The sequence below is a fragment of the Schistocerca serialis genome, chromosome 4 (genome assembly GCF_023864345.2).
Source record: "Schistocerca serialis cubense isolate TAMUIC-IGC-003099 chromosome 4, iqSchSeri2.2, whole genome shotgun sequence".
Lineage (NCBI taxonomy): Eukaryota > Metazoa > Arthropoda > Insecta > Orthoptera > Acrididae > Schistocerca > Schistocerca serialis.
In genome coordinates, this window is record NC_064641.1 from 677,530,195 (window position 1) to 677,550,296 (window position 20,102).

Genomic DNA, 20,102 nt, shown 5'->3' on the forward strand with positions numbered 1-20,102 from the left:
TGCTCTACCTCTGTAGCTATTGACCACTCTCATCAAACTGTCTGAAAATTTTTAATTGTTTGCTATTTGATCATTTTAATCGTATTTATCTTTCGTGTACGATAATTGAATTTGGAATGAAACATTTGTGTAATACCAGCCACCACGTGGGCCTTGAATTGATTCAGTTTTCCTCAAGGTGACTGGTTAATCGAAAAGTTCTCGTCTTACTGAATGGAACTAATACCTATACATGTATCTAAATTTGTATGTGTCAGACTTTGCCAGTTTTATTATGTTTTCGTCATTTTCCCAGTTTTCGTCGTTCCTTAGTTGCTTCAGGTTTTATGGAGGTGTCTTCATGGTACGGCCCTACAGAGACAAAGAGACGACGTAAAATATATGTATATGTTATGTCATACGATTGTAATAATAGTAACACTTCAGCAGACTGGTCGTTTACAAGAACCTACAGTACTGTAGAATTACTGTGAATATTTCTGTGATACAGACCCACAACCTGTGTGGAAAAATGTTACAGGGCTCACCTCTGAGGCGAAGGACAGCCGCTTCATCTCGCCACCCGAGATGCCTTTGATGCGGCCTGGGATCCCGATCACAGTGTGCTGACACTTGAGCAGCGCGAGCTGTGGAAAGAAAACACATTTAATGGAGATCAAGTCTGTGGTACATTGTACGTATTTCCAGTGGTCTTCAATTTCTAAACTGAGAGGCCAAAAGTCGGGAAGAGGGCTGTCCCATTTAAAGACGTGCCGTGAACGACCGACTATTGTGGCTAGATGGGGTGTATTGGCGCTAGGGTAAACATGATATCAGTCTGTTACAGCCAGGTGCGTAGTGAACGTGGCAGAACGTCGCGAGTTTACTGATTCTGAACGTGACATGTCAGTCGGTGGAGAACGCGTGGGTCGTAGTAAATAATTGATTACAAAAGAATTTGGATTTCGAAGGTGTCTAGAATGGATCTTCAGTTTTGTAGAGACAATGTTTTCACTCGCTTAAACAGCCGCACAGGACGACCCCAGGTGTGTGATGATCAGCTATTGCGTCGCCTCCGCAGTGCCATACGGGTTGACGCACAGTCTACTGTGACTCAGACTGCAGCCGATTTGAATGTGGGGTGTCAGGAAGCCATTTATAGCGGAACTTTACGGAGACAAATGAACTGCGTAAGCTTCAACAAGCCAGTCCCTTCCCATGACATTTGGCCACTCTTTGTAGAAAGTCTGTTTGAATGCATTCGACACACTTTCTGAGAGATGAAATGTCAGGGTTTGCAGCAAACATCACGACATGTATATAATTCGTTCCACGTACACTTTAAAGAGGTGCTAATTAATTAGTAGAATTTCAAGTTTCCAGCATCCAAAACCGATGGATGCAAGTATAACGAATATACGCGTTTAATCGAAGAGTTCTAGTATACTCATAATGTAGAAGTTGAAGGGAAAACCTCAGAAAATATCATCAATCAACGTGGAACACGCAATGTAGCTTAAAGCACAACACGATGACTCTTCTGCATTGTGCCACGCGAGAGTTCCAAAGCTGGTAGAGACTGACTACATTGCCGGAAAGAAAATGGAACACCCTGAAGAATTGTTTTCAGCGGTACCGGGATATAATATGCGCATGCTGAGAGGTTATAGTGTTCAGTGGCGGCTCGTGGCTCGGAAGTAAGGTGAAGAGCTGGCGAGAAAGTAAAACAAGCCTATATTTGCACACGTTTATCTTAATAACTGACTTGCCCATTGTTTGTACACTAAATCAATCGCTTGTTGCTTTAAGGTTGCAAACTTATCGGTGATGTCTTCATAGAATGGCTGTGTTTTTATTACCTGCGCTGAAATGTTCGCTAAAGAAGGAAGTATCTCTTCTGAAACTGCATTCTTCAGGTATGTTTTTATACTCTTCAGGCAGGAAAAGTTTCATGATGCAGTAGAAGAGATGGACAGAGTAAGAGGGAACAGTTTATAAGTATCAGTAAAAAATGTCCTTATCCTTATTAAACATTTCCAACATCTTTCCGGTGGAAATCTTTCTGCTCTTCTCATCGGCATATAAAATAGAGAATACGTTTCTTGAGCGTTGTGTCTCGGGGAAATAGGTCCAAAGATATTTTCGAAGCTTTCAGGTGCACTAGAAGGAAAACATGTATGATATTCTTTAAATTTTGTGGTACTGGCAAGGCAAACAAAATACACTCTTTCACAATCACAAAATCTCTCATCCATTTCCTTGAAAACGTGGTCCAAAATTACGTAATACAAGGCTCGATACTACGTGAAAGTACACATTACATCATAAGCAGTATTCCTATTCAAAACATGCAGCACTAAACGCACTATAAATGGAAGTGTGCTCGACGGGCATATTAACCACTGCTTTACAGTCTGTCGTCTGGAACTGGAAATAACTGGGAATAGAATTTCCATCTACCCACCTGGTATCCCCTCTCCACAGACAAACTCAAGCAGGTGACGTCACGGTTGCTATAGCAACTGTGTAGCTATGCTCGGCCTGTGGCTCTGCCCATGTGGTTGATCTGCCAGAAAGGGGAAGCTTACTTCACTATGCCTGGTCAGAATCGCTCGCTTGCTGCTACAAGACAGTTCCCTGCAGTACAAATCAGGGAAATACGTAGTAACTTTTTAAAATGTGGCAAGATAAAAGTATTGGTGAGGTGCCACTTCACCTACTATACCTGAACAGTCGCCCCTGTTTAGTATTAGTGACTCGTTTGTCACAGTAATCGGCGATCAGATGGCGCCCGGGTGGCTTGTCTGTGCACCTTCTCTTTTGACTCTGCCGCCAGTAACTGTCCTGGGTTTAGTGGTGAGCATTGTTTGCAACATTTATTCTAGGGAAGAACAATGCCCAACCGACGAGTACGTATTCCTCTCCAATAGCTTCGACCGTTTGAACAGGATTGCATTGTGGGCCCGTAGGAAGCTGGATGGGTGTATTGTGGATTGCTGCACATGTTGGGCATAATGTGCCGGTGGCGTGTCGCTGCTTTCAAGAGTGGTCTGTGGAGCATTGCTACATCTTTAGGCCAGGTTCTGAACGTCCGCGCAGTACAAACGCACACCAAGATCGACGCATTGTGCGAGCAGCGGTGGCCGACCGATTATCATCCAGGGACGAAACATGGACTCACGTTGCGCCTGCCGTGTCATCAGGGACAACTGGAAACCGTTTGCTTGCAGACGTATACAGCACATGTGCCTCTGACTAAGCTACCACTGGCACCATGACACGACCAAGCACACATGCTCTAGGGTCGTGGAACAGTTGACTGCAGATTGGAATCTCGCTCTGTTGTCTTCAGTAATGAGAGCAGATTCTGTATGTAAGCGAGTGATGGACGTACCCGCGCACCACGTAGATCTAATGAGCTGCCTATTCCAGAGTGCTTTCGCCCACGACACACAGATCCCATCCCACGGTTCACGGTGTAGGGAGTCATCAGGTACAACTCACGGTCGCATTTGGTGTATCTAGAGAGTAAAGTAACCAGTGTCTGCTACACTGCACGTGCTGTTATCCCCGTGCTTCGACAGGAGGGTGATGTGCTTTTTATGCAGGTCACTGCATATGAACATACGGCTGGTGCGACGCAACGCGACCTTCGTGGTAAACAACAAGTGCCCTGCCCAGCAAGATCACGAGATCTCTCGCCAAATGGTGAAGAGTGAATTTACTCGTACTCCAGGCCCTAGAAGAATCGTTGCCGAATTACAACAAAAGGCGCCTGGGTCAGTCTATCGCTGGATGCCATTCGGAACGCTTATCGTCGTTTGCTTGAGAACACACACGCTTTCGTCTCCGTCGGAAGAGAAGTGTGTTTGTGCGACTGTTCGACCACCCTTTACTATGACACGTGTGATTCATTCGGTCTGGATTTGTTATCATACGAGAGTAATCCCAAAAGTAAGGTCTCCTATTTTTTTATAAGTACATAGCCTGTTTATTTCTACAATGGTTTACATCGGTTTACAGCTCGAACATTTAGCTATTTTTCGACATAATCACCATTTCTGTCGATGCATTTTTGTAGACGCTGTGGCAGGTTTTGTATGCCCATGTCATACCAGCTCGCCACCATGCTGTTCAGAAAGTTATGAACCTCTTCTTCCACCTCGTCGTCGGAGCTGAGTCGCAGGGACCACAATTAACGCTGACAGGTACTGTGAGACTCTGAAAAAACTCAAACGGGCAATTCAGAACCGGATAAGAGGAATGTTGACCAAGGGCGTACACATTCTCCATGACAATGCTCGCCCACACATCGCTCGGCAAACCGTTGCTCTCCTGCAACAGTTTCAGTGGAACATAATCACCCATCCACCCTATAGTCCAGACTTGGCGCCCAGTGACTATAACCTGTTCCGTAGGTTAAAAGAACATTTGGCTGGAAAGCGATTCAACTCCGACGACGAGGTGAAAGAAGAGGTTCATAACCTTCTGAACAGCATGGCGGCGAGCCGGTATGACATGGGCATACAAAAACTGCGACAGCGTCTACAACAATGCATCGACAGAAATGGTGATAATGTCGAAAAATAGCCAAATGTTCAAGCTGTAAACTGATGTAAACCATTGTAGAAATAAACAGGTGTATGCACTTACAAAAAATAGGAGACATTACGTTTGGGATTACCATCGTACGTTGTTACAATGATGAAATACTTGTCACATCTCTTGTCAGTAAAATGACCTTGTCCTTGAGACTGTTGCATTATTTCCCCTGCAGTTATATCCCACAGAAGTGGGGAAACTTTACGCGTAAGAAATATCTGCTGTCTATGGTCTATTTTACAGCATTCCTCATATCATTATCAATGTGTGACGTGTCTATGCTGCTTGGGCGCACAGCGCTGCATCTCATGTGTTTTCATTATCTCAGAGATCCGGTAGTCCAGGCTGTTCCACTTCATGCGCCCACCGGTGGGCAGGCGGGCGCCCACGGCCACAGGCGGGCAGAGATGGGAAAAAATCTGACTTACGGCCAGTCAGCCGGTCCGTAAAGCCGTCGGCACACGGACCGTGCTGTCGAACGTCAACGTTGAGCGTGCCAAGTTCAACGTGCCGCTGAACGCTCAGGAACGATGCGACTTGTGCATACGGTACGTGGGCCCCAACGGGGTATACGCGATCGCAACGCACTCCGGCGGCAGTTGAGGGATGTTTCTATTTCGTAAATCACACTGTTTACTCAACGGGCGCGCATAAAATTCCCACGTTTGCTCTATTAAAACGCACATTCCTTCATCGTCCACGAGAAGGAAAGTACCATGTCCAATCAATAAGGACACAGGCTTATAAAAGTTCCATTACAAACAGTGCGGTACAAATTTGGAATACTTCTCCGCAAGAGATAAACATTATTTCATCATTCCCACATTTTAGTAAAACCCCAAAGTCTGTCTTAATTGATCACTGTTCCTAGCCAGTAGCAGAATCTTTGCAACATGTGAATTACGAAGCGTAAAAGAAAATGGAGCAAACTATCTTTATACAAGTAGCCCAAGCTGTCCTGTAGACGAAGCCAATCGAACAGTCACCTCTCAAAAAAAGGTGAGCTTATATTTACATAACATCAAATATGATAACATATACTGATATTAAACTAATAATAAAGTATCAGAACCTAAGAAAAACGCGAATGTTAGGAAAAGCAAACTGGGAGTGTTCAGACGCGAACCACCGCCCCAACAAAGACTCATTACTGGACAGGGACACTACTCATTACGCCAAACCAACAACACGATGCTTGTTCTTAACCATATTGTGTTACCCCTTGCTAAAAACGTTAATCGTAGATAATTGTGTTACTAATTGAAATTAAATTATAACAAATTGTACCAAGAACAATTCGTTTTGGGTGGATATTCAGCGTGTCGCTGCCTTCAAAGAGCCTACTCTCATAATACGCAAGTCACAATAATTCTTTTGCCACGAATGTGATGTTTCTCATTATTTTACTGGTACGAATAACAACTAACAACGGGTTTTTCAGTGATTCTCAATTTGCTGGTGCTCAGAAACGGCATATATACATATAGGCTTGAAATGAATGCCAATGTGGCGTCTCACGACTCTGTACTGAAAGGAGACGCGTGCGTGTGACGTAGGTGGCGATGTGCCATCTCATTGGTCAACGCTCAGACGCACGCTCAGAATATCTGACATGCCAGATATTGCTCTGCACGTTCGGAAAGACTCCCGAGCGTGCTATTCCACGCTATGACGTCAGAAACTCGACACGCTCAACGCTCAACATTCGCATGCGCGTTCCGTGTGCCGACGGCTTAACGTATGGGACAGTTCTGCAGTGGCCGAATGCACGCCTCGGCCCAGGGTCGCCATGATGTTAGCGCGAGCGCTGAATGGCGGGTAGCCTATACTGGCTGCACCTGCTTATGGGCAAGCTGAGGGGCGTCCAGCAGTCTCGCGCCCCTATGCGGCAGATTTGGGGCATCCTAGATAGCCTGTGGACAAGAGTGTCCTACTGCAGTCGTTTCGTAGTACAGGCAGTTGTACTCCTATAAGGAGGAAGACACACTATAATTATGTGATTAATCAGCAGCAACATTAAAGTGCAGCCTACCATAAAAAACTAAGGCCACAGGGAAACCTATTGAAACAGCCCTTGTGCTCATGAATACGTAACTCTGTTTTTTTAATCAGTAATTTGATTGGTTTGATCGTGCTCTCCATCTTTTCCTGATGCCCATTTTTGTCTACAAAATATGACAGTTTACACATGATGTGTAACGACAGTGAAAGGAACCTGTTGAGTACTGCAGACAGTGCCACAAGTTCCCTCAAAATCGTAGCACAACATACACATATGTCGTACTAGCAAAGGTAAATCCACCTGATGATGGAGGTTTAAACGTTCGAAACGCTTCGTGGAGATAAAGAAATAGTGGCTGGTAATAGTAAACTTGCTGTTTCATTCGATATCACGGTAAAACCTAACCTAAAATGTTCGCATTTAAGGAACTTATTTCTATTAAAGTGATAAAGTAGTCCCAGAACCTCGTAGAAACGTGAATGCACCAAGAATGACGTTCTTCTATAAATCTCCAATGTTTCATTGCCTCAAAACGGCATCCTTTCGTAACACGCAAGTTACAATACGAAATAACAGAATCCAGTATGGTGTTTGCCAAGCAACAAGCACCGAATGTTAACGAAAGTCGCTAGCAATTTCTGCGGTCTTCGATAAGTGCGTGTTAGGTCAAAATGACGTCATGTTCACACAAAGCCTTGTGAACTGTAGGTTACACTTCTTCTGCAAGCGATTATTCAGCGCGCCGCGACCGTCTAGTCACTATGCGAGTCAGATGAATAAAGTTCTGTTTTATATCGGAATGGCCCTCGTGTTAGCGGCTTTTAGAAACTTAATAAGCTTTCGTGGCTGTACTTACCTCCTGAATGACCTCGTCCACTCGCTGCATCCTCTGCTTGTACGGTATGTACCGGTCCATACGCACAAGAGCCTGAAAACAGGAAAGGATAATAATGTCAGAACAGTGGTACTCCAGTCAGAAAATTCTGAAAAAAGAAATGCAGCGCTGCAGGGTTTTATACTTTGCACTTGTGTAACGAGGGGTCCAGAGCAAAACAGAGAGATCTGTTCAGCTAAAGAGCACAGAACCCAAGCACCGTCAAGAGACATCAGTAGCGAGGATTGAAGTGGCGTGTTTCCTACAGGGAGACTAAAAATTGTTTCGGAGACGAGTTTTGACCCTAATTCACTGGCCTCTAGTAGCTGCTGATATGAAGGCAAGAGAACAGTTTCCTGTTTTGCTTCAGAGTCTGTCATGACGAATATGTCGGCGAATTATAGGAGAACGACTTTGCTTCCAAGTCAGAAAAATCTAATACGAAAACCCACAGAATGAAATTTTAAGAACGATGGAGATGCGACGAGAGAAATGTACGGTACATTGTTCTATTGTACATTCGTACTGCTTTGTTTCTGCGTTAGATTTGTTGTTCCAACGTTCAGATATCCTACATCGACATCTATGCTCCGCAAGTCATTTTACGGTGTGTGGTGGAGAGTACTTCTGATACCGTAGTACTACCTTCTTCCCCTTCCCTGTTCCACTCGCAAACGGCACGTTGCTTCCCGGATTACTCTCCAGGTATTTCATTAAGAGACCTCCCCGTGATGCACAACACTTCTTCCGAAGCAACTGACACTGACATGTGTTGATCGTCTCCCTAACACTCGTGCGTCAACTAAACATTCCCGTGACGAACGCGCCACTCATTGTTGGATTTTCTCTACGTTTTCTACGAATCCAGAGTAGTAAAAGTCCCAGTCTAATAAGCAGTACTCAAGAATCCGTCGAATAAGTGTTTTCTTTCGTGCAAGAGCCGGCCGCTGTGGCCGAGCGGTTCTAGGCGTTTCAGTCTGGAACCGCGCTGCTGCTACGGTCGCAGGTTCGAATCCTGCCTCGGGTATGGATGTGTGTAATGTCCTTAGGTTAGTTGGGTTTAAATAGTTCTAAGTCTAGGGGACTGATGACCTCAGATATTAAGTCCCATAGTGCTTAGAGCCATTTGAACCTCTTTTCGTGCAAGAATTACATTTCTTTAAGATTCTTGCAATGAATCTCAGCCTGGCAGCTGCTTATCGTGCGGATTGTTTTATGTGGTCATTCCACTTTAGGTCGCAACGGATGGATAGTGCTAGACAGATTAGATCAGGGCTTCTCAACCTTTTCAGCTGGTGGACCCCTTCTTCAGTCGACAATCCATGGCGGACCCCTAGTCAGTGAGGAGCACAGTATCTTTAAATTTCAGAACGAACCCCATGGGAACTGAAAGCTTCTTAATGCAAGTTTCATGTTCCCAATGACCCCCCCTCTCCCCCCCCCCCCCCAAAGTATCAATAGTCTTTGGTTTAGAGATGAATGAAAACAACTTGAAGGTCAAAAATCGACTTATGAAATAGATAGTGCACTGACAAAGGAGGTTTAACATTTAATGATGCCTGGGGCCACATACGTGCCAGCGAGCGCTGTGGTTGGTCGACAAAGCTCGCTCCGCTCATGCGTAAAAGGTTTCAGCGCATCTACCGCCGTGAGCCGGCGCACAAACGACCCCCGTATTGTTGCGAAACAGTCGATTAGAGAAGCCGCATTCTCCAGCACTAAACTGTGTATGCGTTCTCACTTAGGAACCGCAAAGGCTGCTTGGGAATACGACCTGAAGTAAAAGTACACATGCTTTTCACACGAAAAAAATAGTGATGAATTTGATTTTCACATTTTTATTCAATAATTTTACTCATTATTTTACACGATTTGGTGAAGGGTGGCCGTGGACCCCCTAGAAAGACCCCCCTAGAAAGACCACACGTTGGGAAGCCCTGGATTAGATAGTTATCATTTAAAGTAACAGTACACTAGTTTATTTCTTCGCCTATTTATGTGTAATACGTTACATTTATTTACGTTTCAGGGTCAACTGCCAGTCCCTGTAGCAATGTCGATATCCTGTAGGTCTTCGTGCAATTCGCTATACTCTTCTGCCTTTGCAATTTACTTACAGACAACCGCATCATCTGCCGTGAACAGCCTCATGAAGCTTTGGACACTACGCACTCGATCATTACTTAAGGGGGCAGTTCAATAAGTAATGCAACATATTTATTCAAGATTCCAGTACACCATATTATTCCCCGCTCTTTTGACTACACAATCCTATTTTTCAACAGGATATCCGTTCAATGTGACGGCCTTACGCCCCTTACTGGGGGGATCTGTATGCACGCATGGTATCACTCTACTCGTCGGCGTTGCAGCCAACGTCTTGCACCTCCCCATTATCTGCTTACTGCTTCTCGCGGAGTGCATCCTTTATTGGGCCAACCAGATGGAAGTCGGATAGTGCGCGATCCCTGCTGTAAAGTGGATGAGGATAACAATCTAGTGGAGTTGTGTGAGCGCCTCTCGGGAGCGCAGATGTGCGTGAGGCTTTCCGTTGTCATGAAGGAGAAGTTAGTTTGCATTTTTACTGCGATGAATACCCTGAAGTCGTTTCTTCAGTTTCATGAGGATAGCACAGCACACTTCTGAGCTGATCGCTGCACCATGAGGTAGTAGCTACATCAAACAGAATAAGCCTTTTAGAGTGTCAGGAGATCGCCGCCATGATTGTACTGGCCGAGGGTGCGGCTTTGAATTTTTTCTTCCGAGGAGAGCTGGTGTTGCGCCTCTCCATGGAGTGCCGCTTTGTTTCCGGTTCGAAGGGACGGTCAGTGCCTGTGACTATGTTCGACAAAAAATTACACGATCAAATTCGTAACGCGCAAGCAATTCGGCACAGATGGTCCTTCGTTGCTCTTTATGGTCTCCTGTTAGGCGGCGAGGAACCTACGAGCACATACCTTTGAATACCCCAACGGGTGGACGGGTCAGTAAGCGCCACCAACAGACGCGTCCAGTTGAGCAGCGACGTGTTAATCCATACAATTTCGGGCATGCGGCCGCATAAATACCGTTCAGCAATATTCAGAGTGATCCGAGGCTCACTCTGAAGATGGCTGGACGGTATTCAGCCGAAGTATTAGAAGAAGAAGTTAAATTTATGCGGGCGCACGCCCGAAGTTTTATGGATCAGTACTTGCGCCGCGAAAATATGTAGAGGCACAGTGACGTATTAGTTTGTTATCTGTCAGTCTCTTAGAATGAGTGTTGCACGAGTCAGAGCTGTGTGCGGCCGGCCGACACACGGGAGAGTGGACAGGTTTGCGCGACCTTGTGGGATGATGACAAACACCTCGCCCAGCGATCCACCGTTCTTTTGTTCACTGCAAGGTCTCCATAGTCATTCTGCAAGCGCCTATAAACACCTGCGATGCTCTGATTTTCCGCCAAAGAGACTCACTGACAGTTCTCTGCTTGGAACGCAGCTCCGATACAGACGCCACTTTGAAGGCAACGTATAGCGGCGCCTAGTGGAAATACTCCACGACGTCCCTCAACAAATTCCGCATTTTTTCAATCAAAACTGGCCGAGAATAAAATGTGTTGCATTACTTATCGTATGCTCCTCTTGTTAACCAGGTGAGCCAGGAGAATATTCAATATTTTGGGATATAATAGGAACTATCATTAAAAGCAAAAAGTCCAGTAAACATGGGCTCTAAAATACATATCTTAAGAACTATGAACATCTGTTCAGTAGAAGAAATGTGTTTGGCAGTATCGAAGATGAAGAAGTGCTTATAGTTCTTAACATATGCATTTCTAATCTATGTTCACTAGACTTTTTTGCCTCGAAAGGTCATCCCTGTCATGTCCCAGAATGCTGACCGTTCCTCCTGGGACATCCACTATACTGAACAGTATATTGAACGACCTATACCTGCACCAGCCTTTTCTTCTCACTTATTCAAGCAAAGCTGGTCATTTGAATTGTTTATTACACTACACGCTACCTCTCTTGGCGATATTCTTCATATGTCATCATCATCATCATCATCATCATCATCATCATCATCATCATCATCATCATCATCATGCACAAGCTGCAGTAGCCAGTTGCAGTACCTGATAAATGTCGTTGCTTAGTAACGTTTCAGCTCGAGGTTGAGCACAGCTGAAAGGGTTCGGCTAAAACCGATACGCCACCTGTCAGTCCTAGGTACTGCCCCAGAGACCCGACTGTGTCTTGCCGGTATTGGCTCCCGTGCAATGGTGGGCACAATGCTCGTTTCGTACGAGTAAGGCACTGCATTTAAGCTAGCTAATGTACATAGCGTGAAGCAGTTGGCTGAACAAGCTCTATAAAATTAACCGAGTAACTCCTGTTTCGAGTAGCGGGTCCTCTATCAAGCTGTATAATACCTTACAAATCCAAACGACTTTATACCTTAATTTTCTGAAGGAAGCTGTGAATTAAGCGCAACAGGCTGCTGTATGATACACCACCTCACAAAAAAAGTGAAGCACCCAGAACAAGAGGAGGAAAGAGAATGAGATTTCGCGGGTTGAGAGGGTACGTGATATTATTTCAACAATTACAAACTCGAGTCAAATATGCAAAGAACATGGCAGTGGGAGCCCACTTTTCAGTATTACGTTGCACCTCTCTGGCCCGAATGCATGCACTGATTCGGCTGGGAAAGGTGTCAGAAAGCAGTTCTATTCTCTTGTGAAGCAAGCTGGCCCATAATTCTTTAACTGGTCCTTAATATCCCGGATATTGGTACTGGGACGGAATTAATGTCCGAGCTGGTTCCACACGTGGTCTCTCGGGGACAGGTACGCGGATCTTGCTGGCCAGAGAAGAACTTCAGTATCACGCAGGTGACTCGTACCATGTGTGGAAGAGCATTGTCCTATTGAAAAACGATAATGTGGCATGAGAGGTAGAGAACACAGATTGTCCGTGACGAACCGTTGTGCTGTTACAGTTCCCTTGATTAGTATGGACCGTGATCTGAAGTCATAACCGATGGCTCCCACACCAAGGTGCCAGTAGTAGCTCCGGTGTGCCTCTCAAAAACATTGGAAGAATGTGACCTCTCCCCAGGTCGCCGCCACATCGCTGGCGGTGGTTATTCGGCGTAGTAGGGGACCGTGATTTCTCGTTGAACACAGTGTGACGCTAATCATCACCATTCCTTGCTTCCCAGTAATGTCATCACATATAACGTAGCCGTTTGCTTTGTTTTGTTAATAGTATCCTACGCGTGTTATGGTAATTCCATAGTCTGGCTGTTGCTCGTATCTGGGCAATGGTGGAAAACGATACAGAATGTTGCAAGAAGTCCATTACTTGTTCTCGGATGGCAAGTGCAGATGTGAAGGGGTGAGGACGTGATTCTTGCACAATCCGGCGATCCTCCACTGCGATGGTCAGACATGTTTGTCTGGAACCTTGTCGACCGGTATGTCTGCTCTCACGTTCCCGCGAAATCCAACGCTGAAACACTGTCACATCCGAACGTCTCACAAGTTTGAATAATGAACGATTCGACCAGCTGGACAAATGCAGACCCATAATGAGGCCCCTATAAACTCCGCTAGGTGCCGATAACGCTGTCTCATACGAGACAAAATCCCTCACAGTGATCATTCAACATCTGACGCTGTTCAGGCCCCTTTTACACCCTCTGTGCCTTGGTAACAGCACTAAACACGAAGAACACTAATGCATTCTGTTGGACATACTACCTGTCACAGAGAATTACAAATATGGTCATTTATGTGCCAGGAAACTGTGTGTTCGTTTATGAAGTTGCACCGACATCCGACTTTTTTTTATCAGACAGTGTGTTTAACTGATAATGCTGAGTATTCGTAAGTGAAACTAAAGAAATTTTGATATGTACGGAGCCAAACAGACACTTATAGTTCCATCTTTCGCTTGCCTATAAGAAAAAAGGTAGGAAGCGACTTTTGCGTCCCATTATATACGGCGCACGAGCTCAGTTTGATAAGGATACACGAGAAATCGATAGCGGTCAATTTGAGAAAAAATGGTTCAAATGGCTCTGAGCACTATGGGACTTGACTTCTGAGGTCACCAGTCCCCTAGAACTTAGAACTACTTAAACCTAACTAACCTAAGGACATCACACACATCCATGCCCGAGGCAGGATTCGAACCTGCGACCGTAGCGGTCGCGCGGTTCCAGACTGTAGCGCCTAGAACCGCTCGGCCACTGCGGCCGGTGCCTATATAAGACAAGTGTCTGGCGCAGTTGTTTGATCGGTTACTACTGCTACAGTAGCAGGTTATCAAGATTTGAGTGAGTGTGAATGTGGTGTTATAGTTGGCGCACGAGCTATGGGACACAGCATCTTCGAGGTAGCGATGAAGTGGGGACTTTCCCATACGAACATTTCACGAGTGTACCGTGAACACAAGAATCCGGTAAAACATCGAATCTTCAACATCGCTGCGGCCGGAAAAAGATCCTGCAAGAACGGGACCAACGATGACTGAAGAGAATCGTTCAACGTGACTGAAGTGCAACCCTTCCGCAAATTGCTGCAGATTTCAGTGCTGAGCCATCAACAAGCGTCAGCATGCGAACCATTCACCGAAACGTAATAGATACGGGCTTACGGAGCCGAAGGCCTGCTCCTGTACCCTTCATGACTGCAAAACACAGAGTTTTACGCCTCGCCTGGGCCCGTAAACCCCCTCATTGGACTGCTGATGTCTGGAACCATGTTGCCGGGTCGGACGAGTCTCGTTTTAAATTGTATCGAGCGGATGGACGTGTACGGCCGGCCAATTTGAAGGAACTGTGTCCACTTTCGCCTGAGGTGATATCGAGAAATATGAAAACGCTAAACGGGGATTTAAGCCTCACTCCTCTGAAAGAGTAACCATTACATCCTTACTTGTGGAGTAGGTGGGATTCAGGAACTGTGAATATTGGAACACTGTCCGCGTTTTCCCTCACTGTACCAATAAATGTCACAACTAGACACGTGAGGATTTGTTTTCTTCTGAAAAAGATTTAAAAATTGCTCGTTTTAGTGGCACTGTACATGTCTACATTTGAATTGTTTTTACGTTAATGTGGTTCGGTAGGTCTGCTGTGCAGTGCCAAACCACAAATCCAATGGTCGTGAGTTTGATCCTCAGTCGGCAATAGGATTTTTATCTGTCGCTATCACTCCTTTCCACTCTGACAGTGTCTGCATCGTGGTCAAATGTCGAAATTAAACTCCAGGTCCCCCTGTATCTAGCTGGGTAACGCAGTTCGAAGATAAGAGGAAGGCAACACCATGCCACCACCAACAGAACCACACCTACGCTTGAGGTGACAAAAGTCATGGAATAGTTGCATGCAGTTATACAGATGGCAGCAGTATCACGTACACAAGGTATAAAAATGGTTCAAATGGTTCTGAGCAGTATGGGACTTAATATCTGAGGTCATCAGTCCCCTAGAATTTAGAACTACTTAAACCTAACTAACCTAAGGACATCACACACATCCATGCCTGAGGCAGGATTCGAACCTGCGACCGTAGCGGTCGCGCGGTTCCAGACTGAAGTGCCTAGAGCCGCTCGGCCACACCGGCTGGCACACAAGGTATAAAACAACAGTGCATTGTTGGAACTTTCATTTGTACTCGGGTGATTCATGTGGAAGGATTACCGACGCGATTATTGCAGACGGACAGAAATTAACAGACTATGAACGGGGAATGGTAGCTGGAACTAGACGCATGGGACATGCTCTTTAGAAATAGTTTGGGAATTCAATATTCCGAAATTCACAGTCTCAAGAGAGCGCCGAGAATACCAAATTTCAGGCATTGCCTGTCCCCAAAGACAATGCACTGGCCGACGGCGTTCTTTTAACGACAGAGAGCAGCGGCGTTTACGTACAATTTTTGGCGTTAATGGGCTATAACAGCAGACGACCGACGCGAGTGCCCTTGCTAACGGCACAACATCTTTTGCAGCGCCTCTCCTGGGCTCGTGACCATATCGGTTGGACGCTAGACGACTGGAAAACCGTGGGGTGGTCAGATATGTCCAGATTTCAGTTGGTAAGAGCGGGTGGTAGGGTTCGTGTGCGGCGCAGACCCCACAAAGCCATGAAGCCAAGTTGTCAACAAGGCGCCGTGCAAGCTGGTGGTGATTTTGTGATGATAAGGGCTGTGTTTACATGGAATTGACTGGATCCTCTGATCCAACTGAACCGATCATTGACTTGAAATGGAGACAATTTGCAGCCACTCATGGAGTTCATGTTCTCAAATAACGATGGAAATTTTACGGATGGCAATACGCCACGTCTCTGGCCCACAACTGCTCGCGATTGGTTTGAATAACATTCTGGCTAATTGGAGCGAATAATATGGCCACCCATCGAACATTTATGGGACGTAACTGAGAGGTCAGTTTGTGAACAAAACACTTTCACAATTCTATCTATCGCTTGCGCCTTTGTCCCGCATTGTGCGCGGGGTTGGCGTGGTTAAATCGGATTTGGTATGTTAATGTGAAGGGGTGGCCGGATGCTCTTCCGGCTACCACCCCACAGCCCCCGGCACGGAATCAGAGTACCCTATCGGTCTGCGTCCAGTGTAAATCATGGAAAAGTGCGGATGTGTTTCAAATGTCTGTGAGTCGTGTAACTGAGGCGGGACTTGGATACCAGCCCGGTATTCACCTAGAGGGATGTAGAAAACCGCCTAAAAACCACATCCAGGCAAGCCGGCACACTGACTCTCGTCGTTAACCCGGCGGGCGGATTCGATCCGGGGCCGGCCGCCTACCCGAGTCCAGGAAGCAGCGCATTAACGCTCTCGGCTAACCTGGCAGGTCAAAACACTTTCACAGTTATGGCCGGCTAAAGGGACAGCGTTGCTCAAAATTTCTGCAGGGGACTTTCAAGGCTTGTTGAGTCCATGCCGTGTCAACTTGTGCACTATGCCAGGCAAAAGGAGTTATCCCATGACTTTTGTGTCCCCCCCCCCCCCCCCCCCCCTCCAATATATAGAAGAGTTGGCAAAAGAAGATACCAGACAGCTGTAGTGGGCTTGGCATGCTGCTTTGCACGTCTGCTTCAACCAGCCACATAACGCGATTTTATTTACGGCTCTATGGCAACGCCTCAGTGTTGCCGTAGTTCTATAGACAATTGTTGTTCTCGTCTGCAGACGTTTGCGCTTCGCATTTGAAAGCTGGCAACAAGCTGCCAGCTGTCACGAATGTTTTTTCATCTACTCTGCACCGAGCTAGGTGACGCAGTGGTTAGCACACTGGACTCGCATACGGGAGGACTACGGTTCAATCCCGCGTCCGGCCATCCTGATTTAGGTTTTCCGTGATTTCCTTAAGTCGCTCCAGGTAAATGATGGGATAGTTCCTATCAAAGGGCACGACCGACTCCCTTCTCCATCCTACCCTGATCCGATGAGACCGATGACCTCGCTGTCTGGTCTCCTCCCCCAAAACAACCCAACCAACCACAATCTACTCTGCTAGAGTCGGTTTGGTGTGGTGTTCGGGAGTGTTGACAGCTTTGCCGTTTATATTTTCTGTGATATTAATGGTTGTGAAATAACCAGTCCATATTGTCGAAACTCTCGCTGTCCTCTAATAACGAGATAATCTTCCGCGAAAGATGACAATGTTACCTGACACTATTTGCAGTTGTCCCTTGAATTTACACTTCCCTGGCGGATTAAAACGGAAACGGATCTTTGCGTATTTTGGGCAACAAGGTTTCACCAGAAACATACGAAGACCCTTCACGAACCGTCGCAATGATCTGCCTATTTCTCTCCACCAACTTCTTGAATTTCTTTGAGATTGTTCCCAAGATCTTACGAGAAGTATCACATCTGGCAGAACGGACTTAAAAGACAGGAATGTGCGACTGGGTGTCGGACAAGGACTCGAACCTGTAACTCTGCGTGGCACTGCTTTAATCTGCATGCGACGTTCAGTTTCGCCTACACTCCGTTGCAGAGTGAAAGGTTCACGTCGCACGACGAATAACAGAACGGGAACATATTCTATTCTTTCTCGCACTTAGCTAAGACACAAGTTAATCAACCGAGATAAATTAAAAGGAATGACAGAAAGCAATGAATTACACTGGTGGCTGTAAACCGTGTTATTAAACGTTCTCAGCGGGTGGCTGTATTGCCACCGGTTGGAGATTGCATCACCACGCGGTGGTTCGAGAGAAAGAAGCTGGAAATCCAGGGACACTGGGAAAGAAGAGATGCTTGATCGGTGTCAGATTCAGGCAAGTTTTTCGAGAAACCATCGCGAAACCTGGGCGGTTTCGTAATTATCAAGTCGAAGAGATGTGACGCGTCTTTCTTTTACCTAGCTGCTGTAGCCTATTTCTCACATTTTTATCAAGTTAGCATCGTCCCTCGTCTGTGGTATTTGTGTTGAATCTGTCTAATTATGACCTCTCACTATGCAATTTTTCTTGGTTTCTGTATGATAATTCTTCTGCGTTTGGTTTTATCCTTCTCTTGCAACTGATTATAGCTCTACACGTTTCCTGTTTTAAGTGCCTTTGCAGACTGTCACCTCACTCAAGTGATTCTAATTTTCATTAATTAATTCATATAGTTACTTATTTTAGTTGTTGTTATATTGGATGAGCTGTTCAGTTAATCAATTTTCTTCAGTCCCTTTTATGTGCCCTGTGATAGGTCCATCCTGTCTGGATTGCCTCTGACTATTTAGTATTTTTCTGTAGAACTCCATGTGTTTCTTAGTTCGTAGTTGCCATTGTCATCTTATTGTATCTTAGAAACTATCCAACAGACTTTTTTTTCTACTTTCTCCTTGTTTCTGTAACACACAGAAAGCAAGTTTTACTACGACGTTGCATTACATAAATATCACGTTTATGATGATTGACTTTTTATTTTAGGTGTTCTTGACTGGTTGGTACGCCATCTTAATGCTTAGAGTGATGTTTCTAAGAAGTAAGAATTTTGGATTTTATTACTTTTTTCAAAACTAGGTTTTTGGTATTTTTCACGATAACTGAATTTATCTTTCAAGAAGAACGTCAGATTATGACAGTGAGAACGCGTATTTGTTCTTATTTATATTTGGTTTCCAGCTTTGTTTGGTGATTAATTAATTAATCGCAGTACGAACTTCGGCCAAACACACTGAGGCGAATGTTATAATGCTACTTTTAGGTGTTACTTGTGTCATCTGGATTTGACCGAAACCACAGCCAGATACTGATTTGTTATTATGAAAACTGTGCCTTCTGAATCACATGTGATTTGCAACAGATACAGGGTGAGAATTATTAAACAATATGAAATAAAATCGTCATGATTTCTGAACGTTTTGGGTTAGGACGTTCAAACTGCGCTGTTCGCCGCGGGGTATGATGGGAATTGCACTGAAGAGCCAGAGAAAATGGTACACCTGCCTAATATCGTGCGGAGCCCCTGAGAGGACGCAGAAGTGCCTCAACACGAGGTGGCATGGAAATGACTAACGTCTGGAGGGAACTGACACCATGAATCCTGAAGGGCTGTCCATAAATCCGTAAGAGTAAGAGGTGTGGAGATCTCTTCTGAACAGCACGTTGCAAGGCATCTCGCATACGCTCAATAATGTTCATGTCTGGGGAGGTTGGTGGCCAGCGGAAGTATTTAAACTCAGAAGAGTGTTCCTGGAGCCACTGTGTAGCAATTCTGCACGTGTGGGGTGTCGTATTGTCCTGCTGGAACTGACCAAGTCCGTCGGAATGCACAATGGACATGAATGGATGCAGGTGACCACACAGGATGCTCACGTACGTGTCACCTACCAGAGTCCTATCTAGACGTATCAGAGGTCCCACATCACTGCAACTATACATGCCTGACGCCGTTACTGAGCCTCCACCAGCTTGAACAGTCCCCTGCTGAAATCCAGGGACCATGGTTGGTTGGTTTGGGGAAGGAGACCAGACAGCGTGGTCATCGGTCTCATCGGATTAGGGAAGGATGGGGAAGGAAGTCGGCCGTGCCCTTTCAGAGGAACCATCCCGGCATTTGCCTGGAGTGATTTAGGGAAATCACGGAAAACCTAAATCAGGATGGCCGGACGCGGGATTGAACCGTCGTCCTTCCGAATGCGAGTCCAGTGTCTAACCACTGCGCCACCTCGCTCGGTCCAGGGACCATGGATTCATGATGTTGTTCCCATACCCGTACACGTCCATACTCTGGGTACAATTTGAAACGAGACTCGTCCGACCAGGCAACATGTTTCCAGTCATCAACAGACCAAAGTCGGGTTTGACGGACCCAGGTGTGGCGTAAAGTTTTGTGTCGTGCAGTCATCAAGGGTACATGAGTGGGCATTCGGCTCAGAAAGCCCATATTGATGATGTTTCGTCGAATGGTTCTCACGCTGACACTTGTTGATAGCCCAGCATTGAAATGTGCCAGCAATTTGCGGAAGGGTTGCACTTGTGTCACGTTGAACGATTCTCTTCAGTCGTCGTTGGCTCCATTCTTGCGGGATCTTTTTCCGCCCGCAGCAATGTCGAAATTTGATGTTTTACAAGATACCTGATATTCACGGTACACTCAAGAAATGGAAGTACGGGAAAA

The 20,102-nt window shown here is 45.7% G+C and overlaps 1 protein-coding gene across 1 annotated transcript in view; it reads right to left on the reverse strand.

Moving 5' to 3' along the window:
- Positions 1-20,102, reverse strand: part of LOC126473158 (protein white-like) — a 276,225-nt gene that overhangs the window by 38,695 nt on the left and 217,428 nt on the right. Inside the window, exons 4-5 of the mRNA XM_050100020.1 lie at positions 7,440-7,511; positions 528-626 (exon numbers count right to left, since the gene is read on the reverse strand). Coding sequence (XP_049955977.1) covers positions 528-626; positions 7,440-7,511 — 171 coding nt within the window. The remainder of the gene's footprint in view (positions 1-527; positions 627-7,439; positions 7,512-20,102) is intronic.